Here is a 10,420-nt window from a genome sequence, read left to right on the forward strand (position 1 = left end):
TCTGTCCGCTGACTTGTGCTATGGAAGATGTTTACCCCTCTGTCTACACTTAACTCATTCCCTGCCATTCACATCGTAGCCGTTGTAGAGAACTCCAGCTAAGTCAGAACGCTTGGAAATTTTGAGTGATTGTAAATGTCATTTTGTTTTATGGTTTTAGGTCTCGTCAGCCTATCTCAGCCCCTCTCTTTTCATGTCCTGACAAAAACAAGGTTAATTTCATCCCAACCGGATCAGCTTTCTGTCCTGTAAAACTTCTAGGCCCTCTCTTACCTGCCTCTGACCTGATGCTCAAGAACTCTCCTAACTCTGGCCAGAGCTCGGCTCTAGCCACCCTGACCGTCGAGCAGCTCTCCTCCCGGGTTTCCTTTACGTCTCTTTCTGACGACACCAGCTCGGTGGGCGCCATGGAGGCCTCTGCCCAACAGCCATCCCAGCAGCAGCAGCAGCAGCAGCAACAGCAGCTCCTGCAGGAACTGCAGGCCGAGGAGCACCTCTCTGCTCAGAACTATGTGATCATCTAAAGCAAAGGGGGAGCTGGCCTCTACCCTACCTTCACGGATTAGGAACTAGACCTCAGACATCTTATCTGCATGGAGTGACAAACTTTCTGAACACCACCACCACCACCAGAATACTTATCAGCATCATAAAGTATCTCTTAACACTGATCTTGGCAGGGACGGAACTCCTATTTGGCAGTTTTTGTGGAAAGCAGTGATGCTTGCAAAATGTGTGTGTCATTCAGCATTCTCAGTGGAGACTATGCATTTCATAGTATGTCTGACAGATTAGTACCGTGTCCTGTGTTTTGTTCCAGATTCTTCAGTATAAATAAGCTCTATATCAAAAAGTTGCCTGTCTAAATAGAAAATGTCTTGCTGTGTTTTGTCCTATGGAAAATACTGTACTTCAGGATTATGTTTACAATTGATCCAGGTGTTTGTTTCTAACTTCTGTAATACATACAATGCAAAAAATAATAATAATAATAATAATAATAATAATAATAATAATAAATGGCCACAACAGTTGCACAGTGCCCACCCCTATGGCCTAGCTTCAGGTACTTCAGTTGAAGTCTAAACTCAGGTAACTTGGAATGTATATCATATTGGGATATTAAATATTTCACAGCTAAAAAGCTAAAGAGGGAACATCACTCTTTTGCCTTTCCTTATTTTATGCATTTCCCTTTCCTCATTACATTCCACATTCTTAGAATAAGAAGTGCATTCAACCCTAGGAGAACAATAATCCTGGACATGGGTGAACATGAGGAGAACCAGCAAATCTGTGGTGTCTGACATCACTTTTGTCATGAGGTTACGAGTTAAAACAACTGTTGAATTCAGCATTTCAAAATGTGTAAATGTGGCTTTTTTTTTTTTAAACAAGTTCAGGTGTTGCTCAGTTAATGACTGTTATAACGTTGCAAATGAAGTGTCTCCAGTATCAGGCTGTACATAAACATTCCAATTGCGTGTGATGGAATTTAACAACAAGAAAGCCTAGGTTTAATTGCAAAACAAGTGAACTTTCACGGGGGATGGCTGAGATTTTTTGTTGATGTTGGCCACCAGGGTCATGAAATGCTCTCATTTTAGCTAAAGGCATATTAATGTTCAGTTTCTCTCTCGGAAGTTCTTTAATTTGCGGGTTTACAAATAACACACTTTTGGTTATTGTTTTCCTCAAGGAGCGGAGGTGCATGAGTTGCGTTCATGTGGAGAGAGAACATGTGGTCTCAGAAGTAAGGCAGCACAGGGAAGCAGGTTGCTTGGTGACTTAGAAAAGCAGTAGTTTGCGACTGCCTCTTCAAGCCTCTCCTCACAAGATCATGACTGGTTCTTAGTATTTCAGATGTCTAAAGTAAAGCATAAGCTCAAGTAAATTGCTTTGAACTTGCAGACTTGACCTGAATTGTCAACAGCGTTGTGTGAAGAGAGCCCCAGATACTCCTCCCCCCCCGCCCCCGACTGGTCAGTGGAAGAGCCCAACTCTCAGACTTTGTTATCTACAGCACAAAGAGAGTCTCCAGAAGCAAAGGGAAGTTTTTGTATCTTTATTCCATTGCTTTCAGTTCAATAAAGCATAGAGTTGTTTCATCTGTACCTACAGTATATGGCACAGTTTTCTTAAGAATTAGGGGAATAAGATGCCTACAGTTACAGGAACGTTTCAGTTCCCTTCAGTCATTCCTCGGGATTTCTTTGTTTTATTTTCTAAAGAGGTTGAAGAAGGAAGAGGTGATAGAGAAGAAAGCAACACCATTGATTTTTTTTAAGAAATGATATATATATATATATGTATGTATGTATGTATATGTATATGTTTGTGTGTGTATGTATTCTGTGTATTATTTTGTCATGATCCCAATTATCTTCTTTCCACCAAAGTTTGCAGTAATATTCTCTCCTGAAGGTGCATTCTGGCTCCTTTAAATTAGTCAGTGTTATATTGTAGGAGACTGTCATGGAAAAGGACTCAGTTTACTTTTGCCATTTTCACAGGGGAACCTTTTAAAACAATCTCTTCAGCAGCAGACACCTTTAACCCTAATAATCTCAGGCCTTGATGAAAATACTATATTTTGTAGATTATGGTTAAAGGGAGAAAATTATTAGTTCTGTAAGATAAATATGAGCTCCATTAACTTCTGATATCTGGTTTAGCATTACATAATGTGTTGATCTTAAGCTCTGCTTTTGTCCAAATACAATGCAATAGTTGATATCAATATCAATTTCTGAAAGATGGACTGAATGCTTTTTTGGTGATGAAATCTGATGTATGATATTTATAGTGACATGTGCTTTTATTTTCTCATGAGAAACTAAATATTAATTGTGTTGTACATTTGTTCTTAGCATATATTAAAGTTTTGAACCAAATGTGTTAAAGCTTATGCTTTGCCATGTAAATTTCCCAGAAGTTGTTGAGCTCAAATGTATCCTACATCCAGCTGTAGAAATTTGTCAGAAATTGTTTAAATTTTGTATATAGTTGTACTGTTTAATTCTAGCCACTGCGCTGAACAGTATTCGAGTTACCATACAATATGGCTTTACACAAGGAAATGTGTGGCTTTTGTTTTGTATTTTTTCAGTATAGAAGTTCCTGTGTCTTATTTAAATAAAGTTATTAGTAAAACTGGAATAGTTCACATATGTCTTTGGAATGACTGGGTCGTTAGCCCCTTGCCTGACAGAAACTCCAGTCAGGGTGATGGTGATATCCAGTGCTCACTGAATTCTGACCTGCTTCTCTGGCACTAGAGGGATTCTGACTGCATCACATTCCCACAGCCTGGTTGCCTCTTGACATGTCATTTAAACACTTTCCATCACAGGATAAGAAGCTGGGTGACTAAAGTTCCCAGTAACTGTCCTCACATCTTTATTTTATACCGAAGAATTCTTTATGGAAGTAATTTTTTTTTAAGATTTTCATCTATCTATTCATGAGAGACACAGAGAGAGAGAGAGGCAGAGACATAGGCAGAGGGAGAAGCAGGCTGCATCCAGGGAGCCCGATGTGGGACTTGATCCCAGGACTCCAGGATCATACCCTGGGCCAAAGGCAGGGGCTAAATCACTGAGCCACCCAGGGATCCCCAAAGTGGGGTATTTCTTGCAAAGAAAACTGCAGCAAAGATTTTTAAAGATGTTTTGCTCTTTATTTTGCTTTAGGTTCCGGATAAGAGGGAGAAAACCTTAACAAAGGAATGTTGATGTTATGCCCAGTTATCCGAATAGGGTCATGATAGGCCCCATGATGGCCTGAGAGCGAAAACAAACCACTTTGAGAAATATTTTACCAGCAGAGTGTTGTTCTTCATTTCTGAAGCACATCTCATCAAAGAGGTTGATAAGATTTTTCCTTTAAAATTAACCTAAAAGGGATCCCTGGGTGGTGCAGCGGTTTGGCGCCTGCCTTTGGCCCAGGGCGCGATCCTGGAGACCCAGGATCGAATCCCACATCGGGCTCCCGGTGCATGGAGCCCGCTTCTCCCTCTGCCTGTGTCTCTGCCTCTCTCTCTCTCTCTCTCTCTCTCTCTCTCTCTCTCTGTGACTATCATAAATAAATTTAAAAAAAAAATAAAATAAAATTAACCTAAAAATGACAAGTGGCTGTGTTTGGGGCTGGAAAAAAAAAAAAAAGCAAAGCATAACTTTTTAAATGGTAAGATTTATCAACCATCTTCTGGAGGATGATGCATAATTTAGGCAGAAAACTATGCATCTTCGATTAAAAGTTCCATTGCAGGGGGCTGTGAAGGGAAAGTGAAATTCTCAATTCCATCTCTGCTTGACTCAGTCGCGTCAGCTTAATATGAACAGCCCTGGGGAACAAGTCAGTATCTGCAAAACTACACCTAAAGAACACGGAGGGAGAAATATATACATTATATATATATGCTTAGCCTTATGTTAGTTGAAAATAATAACTTGAAGTTCATTTATGAATATTGCAAAATAAACCTTCGCCCCCACCCCTTCCAGCCCTGAAGTTCCATTATTCCTACACATTCCCGCAGTTCCTGCCTTCAACCCCCTCTGAGGCACTCACAAGTCTTTTTCTCCCCTCTACACACCTTTAGCGAACTCGGGGCTCTTTGGGAGCTTTGTGAAGATGGGTCCTTTTATTCATAGCGTCCCAGAATGCTATAATCTAGCCCCACAGTTCTGGTTATGTAGAGGACGTTTCCTCTCAGACTTCCCACCTCCTCTCTGCTTCCTTGATGAACTGGAATGAAGACCCTGTCTTGTCCCGTGTTGTACCACATCAGCTTTTTTCCTTTACATTCCGATTCTTCCTTTTTTCCCAGAGGACAGCTGGGATTCTAGGTCCTCAAGAGTTTCCCGCTACCTAAATCTCTCAACATTTGCCTGTCTTCCTGTTACCTCGCTGCTAAATTTCAAGCTGCAGGTCAGACAGCTATGTCTGATGGATGAATTTCATTCGAAATGGGATTCTGATGCCATGGAAACACAACCATGTAGCATGCTAGACTTCCAGTCACCTCCATAGCTACAGACCAGGGGCCAGCCAACTACTGTCTGTGGCCAATTCTGCCCCACGCCTGTTTGTGTAAATAAAATCTTCCTGAAACTAAGCCACACTATGTATTGCCTATGGCTATTTCGCAATACAGGGGCAGAGTTAAGTAGTTGCAATAGAGACAGTCTGGCCCACAGTGCCTAAAATAATATTTTACTCTCTGGTCTTTCACAGAAAAAATGTACCGACCTTTGCCACAGACCAAAGAGCAAACTGGATATAGGTAACTTGCACACGTGGTTATTGTTAAAATCTGTCCACAAATTCTTTGATACCCCTCTCTGAGAGGTTAGAGCTTCATTTTTCTCCCCTTGAAGTTCGTGGGCAGGACTTGCTTATGAGTGGAATAGAGCAGTGATGGGCTGTCACGTCCAAGGTCAGGATGTAAAGAGACAGGCTTGTGTCCTGGGTGTGTACTCTCGTGGACCCCTGGCTATGGGAGAAACTGTGTTGCAAGGACACTCAGGAAGTCTGTGGAGAGAGACCCACATGGCAAGTAGCTATGGCTGCCAGCTAACGAGGAACTGAGGGCCCCTGCCAGCAGCCGTGTGGGTGAGCTTGGAAGCAGATCCTTCAGCCCCAGTTGAGCCTTGAGATGACTGCAAGCCCAGCCAGCAGCTTGGCTCTGCGGCCTCATGGGACACAGGGAGCCAGGCCTGCTAAACCACGCCTGGGTTCCCGACACTCAGAGACCGTGTGAGATAAGTAGTGCGTGGTTTCAAAGTGCTGAGTCTGGGGCTGATCTGTTACGTAGGCTTGGACAACGAATACATCATGGCAACTGCCCTGTGTGCCTCTCCCCACGCACATCCACCTGTTAAAGCCAGCAACATCACCTAGGGTCTTCCTATGCCATCCTGTCCCCTGAGTTCAGAAAACAAAGCTTTTCAGAACGAACACTTACTGGGAAAAAAAGCCCCGTTGGACTAGGTCGAAGACGAAGCTTCCTCATGCAGGATTTTGTTACTTAAACTCACAAGGTAAGTATACTATATGTGCCTAAAAATTATCTGGTCTAATATTAAACCATCTTGTCTAAGACAACTACTGGGGGAAATTAAACCCTTGAGGAAAAGCACTCCCTATGGAAAATGATGCAAGAAGAGGTGAGATAGGTGATCAGCTTTCAAAGCTGGGAAAAAAAGAAAAAGCAGAATCTCAAGAAAATGAGAAATACTTCCACCTCCATGGAAGGCTGGTGAACCATTGGTTCTGAGATGGCCTATTCCAGTTCACAGGCGTTTGCATCTCCCAAAGAAGAGAGGAAAATTGTTTGAAAGGTTCCAGGTCAGTTTGGTGACGGCCCCTCCCATTTAAAACAGCCATTTTCTTAACACTAAGATTTTGAATAATTAGATCACTTTTCCTACACACGATTTTCTGATAACAAGGAATGGGTTCCCTTTCACACTATAAATTCAACGCAAGTCTTGGCATCAGTTTTAAGAATGACTTTGATGACATTCCTTTAGCCATAATTGAGTAAGATCCCATAGGCAGTGGATGTTATTTCAAACCACTGTCTGGAAGCAAGCGGGATAAAAGGTGGATGTACGGCTCCACAAGGACCTGTTAAATGGGGAGGAGGGTTCACGCAGGAAAGGCAAACCATTTCTCAGGTTTTCTATTCCACTTTGTAAAGGAAAGGGGTTACACTCAAGGGACAAAAGTTAACAAAGGACACTGCTCATGTGCTGCAATAAACAGCCTGCCATTTTTCATATGGACTGAAATCAAGGCAGACAGGGTAATCTTAACTCACTCTCCATCTGCCCATTTGATTACAGACAAAAACCTGGTGTGGTCTCTCCTGCTTCCCTTCCCTGTGGCCACCCTGGGAGCTATTGTATGGTTCCTTTTCCAATCCCCGACCCTTTCTCCCTATCACTCCCCTAAGTCTGTGACCATTGTAGCTGGTCCTGCTGGAAGACAGTCACATGGGGAGAGGGCCTGAAGATGGTTACACCTGCGAAATACGGCCTATGGGAAAGGGGAAGAGAGTGCCGAGATGAGCTTTCACAATAATGTGTCCTTTTGAAATCTCTACTTTTCTTTTTCTGACAATGAGTATGTATTCCTTTTGTCACATTTCATAAAAGACAAGCAAGCAACATGACGTTCTTTCTGCAGCACGGCTGGCCATCCTCTGCCCTATGTCCACACCCACCTTCTCACCAACCATCATCATCCAGTCTGCAACAGAAAGTGGATAGGACTGACTGCTTCTCATAGTGCCTAATAAAAAGGCAAGGCAAAATTCAAGGGAAGTGATCAACATCAAAATAAATGTTTAACCTCACTAGTAATCAAAGCAATGCAAAATTAAAACAATAATTTGTTGCCTTTAAATTGGCAAGGATTAAAAAGAAGGATGATATTCAGTGCTGAGGGGGTGGTAGGGGTATTACAGTCACTCTCACATCTGCTATTAGAAGAATAAATTGTTACAACCTTTCTGAACAAGAACCTGGCAGCATGTACCCCAAGGGATGAAAAGCCCGTTTCAAACCCATGTGATCTCTTAGTTTTGTTAAAAAAAAAATATGTGAGTAAAAAAAGACATGAAGAATGTACAAAAATTAATAGTGGTTATGCTTGGGTTGTGGATAATTTGTCTTTAACATTTGCATGTCTGTTTTCCTAAGTTTTCTTAGAAACCTTATAATTTGAGAGAAAATGCACCTTAATTTCTAGATATCAAGGCGGGGGGAGATAACAGGAAGGATATGGCAACAAAAGATTTCATCTTAATAGAAAGGAGCTGCAGATCTCTTAAAATCAAGGTAGCTGGAGTGAAGGCCTGGTAGAGCAAACTCTGGTTCAATGAAAGAATCCAAACATACATTTAGTATCTTTCTCTTGCCACTTTCCCAGAAAAAACAAATGGCCCCAACACCCTCATGCTCAAGTATATAGGATTAAATTATTTAAGCCTCAAATGGCATTTGGGTAAGTCTGGAGTTGTATTTCAGAGGACACAGCATTCCCTCCTGGAGTGTGGCCCATGCTATCCACCCTCTACTCAGTTGAGATGGATTTATGAAGTGGGCACCAGAGAGCACAGAAATCTGTATTGTCACTTATACTTCTTTTTTTAAAAAAATATTTTATTTATTCATGAGAGAGGGAGAGAGAGAGAGAGGGGCAGAGACACAGGCAGAGGGAGAAGCAGGCTCCATGCAGGGAGCCCGATGTGGGACCCGATCCCAGGACTCCAGGATCACGCCCTGGGCCAAAGGCAGGCACTAAACCACCGAGCCACCCAGGGATCCCCTCACTTACACTTCTTGAACTGCCTCATCTAGAAAACTATAGAAACCTGAAAATGGCCAAGAGATTGTTCTTGAATGTGATTCAAATTTTTCAATACACTCTTTATTGAGAGTTATTTAATCTCGTTTTACAGAAATTGCCTGAAGTGGATGCATGTGAGGTGGATGTTGACCAGCACTGTATTAGAGAAGATTGGGGATCTAGGCCCTAGATGAGCTGCAGTAGATTCCTTGGCTTGAGAATCACCAGGGTAGGATTTGGCTCCTCCTATGATCTTTGAATCTCTAACTGGCATAAGCCCATAGGGCAGGAAGCAACTTGAAGGTTCAGACATTTGCTTATTTCTCCTTCTTGGTAAGTTTCTCCCCCTCACTCACCAAATTGAGTCTCAGCCCTTTGCCACTTGTGATTTCGGTCAGCTGGCAGGCCACACCTGGGTAGAACCCTGTCCCTCCCGACCGTTGGAAGCCAGAGGCAGTGTAGCATAGGGGAATATGGTCCAGGTCTGACCATCAGACAAAATGATCCTAGAAGTTTCCATTTGTAAAACAGCACTAATAATTCTCAGCTCTTGCCATAATGAAACAACCCAGGCTGGGGGTGCTTAGACAACAGAAATTTATTTCTCGCAGTTCTAGAGAAAGGAAGTCCCAGATCAAGGTCCAACAGCATCTGGTTTCTAGGAAAGCCTTTCTGTCTTGCAGATGCTTTGTCCTCACGTGGTCTTTCCTCTGTCTCTTCTTATGACGCTATCCTGTCAGATGGGGCCCCCACCCTTAGCACCTCATTTTACCTTAATGCCCTCCCAAAAGCCCTGTCTCCAAATACACTGAATTTTGGGGGTTTACAATATATGAATCAACAGCTCCAACATCTGAATCTTGGGGGAGACACAATTCAGTGCAGGGCAAATACCTACCTTTCATTAGGAAAATGCAAATTAAAACCACAATGAGATACCACTTCATGCCCACTACGATGGTTATAATCAAAAAGACAAGTAACTACAAGTGTTGGTGACGATATGGTGAAATCAGAACGCTCACATACTGCTGCTGATCCTGTAAAATAGTGCAGCCACTTTGGGAAACAATCTGGCAGTTCCTCGAAAGGTTAAGCATGTGACCAGCAATGTTCTTCTTGGTGTAAACCCAAGACAGTAAGAACATATGTGTACACAAAAATGTGTACACAAATGCTCACAGCGGCATCATACATAATAGCCAAAAAATGGAAAGAATTCTAATGCCCATAAATTTAATGACTGGATAAATGTGCTAGAGCCATACAACTGAATATTAGTGACAAAAAGGAATAAAGTACTAATATGTGCTACAATGTGGCACATTTTCACTAAGTGAAAGAAGCCAGTTACAAAAGATCATCTATAGGATTCCAGTCATATGAAATGTCCATTACAGGCAAACCCATAAAGGCAGAAAGGAGATTAATGGTCACCAGGGTCTGGGGTAGGGCAGAATGGGGAGTCATTGCTAATGGGTACAGAGTTCCTCCTGGAGTTAATGAAAAGTGTCTGGAATTGGATAATGGTGATGGTTGTGGAATCTTGTGAATATACTAAAAAATCACTGAGTCATATACCTTAAAAGAAGAAATTTTAAGGTATTTGAATTGTAATTCAAAATTAGAACTCAACATGGCAAAAAAAATTCCTACTCTGTAGGGTAATTAAGAGGATGAAAGGGACTTATGTGTCCCTAGCACAGTGCCTGGCATAAGGCTCCCCATGGATAATAGCTGTTTTTATTTTCCATAGTCCATGTGGCATAAGAAATGTGAAGGTGATAAAGCCATAAACATGGTTCCACTGAGCCTAAAATCTGTCTCTAATGTCCTCAGGGACATTCAGTGGATGGCCCTACTTCTTCCTCTGCTGTTCACTGTCATCTGCATCTCTCCTCACCTTCAGTAGGTGGGTCAGGCATCCACCCCCGGCTGCCATGCAGAAAACCCGAGTGTGTGCCTCCGACCTGGTTCTCCCAAAGACCTCCACGTCTTCTTCCCTGCTCAGCGTGCACCTATGTTCCCAGCTCCCCTTGCTTGCTTACCTGGAAAGGTGAGG

At 42.4% G+C, this 10,420-nt stretch overlaps 1 protein-coding gene across 2 annotated transcripts in view; it reads left to right on the forward strand.

The window, feature by feature from the left end:
• The window catches only part of GLCCI1 (glucocorticoid induced 1), a 101,159-nt gene extending 98,006 nt beyond the window's left edge, over window positions 1-3,153 (forward strand). For both annotated transcript variants that reach the window (XM_041727964.1, XM_041727965.1), the window contains exon 8: window positions 161-3,153. In XM_041727964.1, the coding sequence (XP_041583898.1) occupies window positions 161-524 (364 nt within the window). In that variant the 3' untranslated portion in view covers window positions 525-3,153. The remainder of the gene's footprint in view (window positions 1-160) is intronic.
• Window positions 3,154-10,420: the final 7,267 nt, after the last annotated feature.

Source organism: Vulpes lagopus, chromosome 13, assembly GCF_018345385.1.
Source record: "Vulpes lagopus strain Blue_001 chromosome 13, ASM1834538v1, whole genome shotgun sequence".
Lineage (NCBI taxonomy): Eukaryota > Metazoa > Chordata > Mammalia > Carnivora > Canidae > Vulpes > Vulpes lagopus.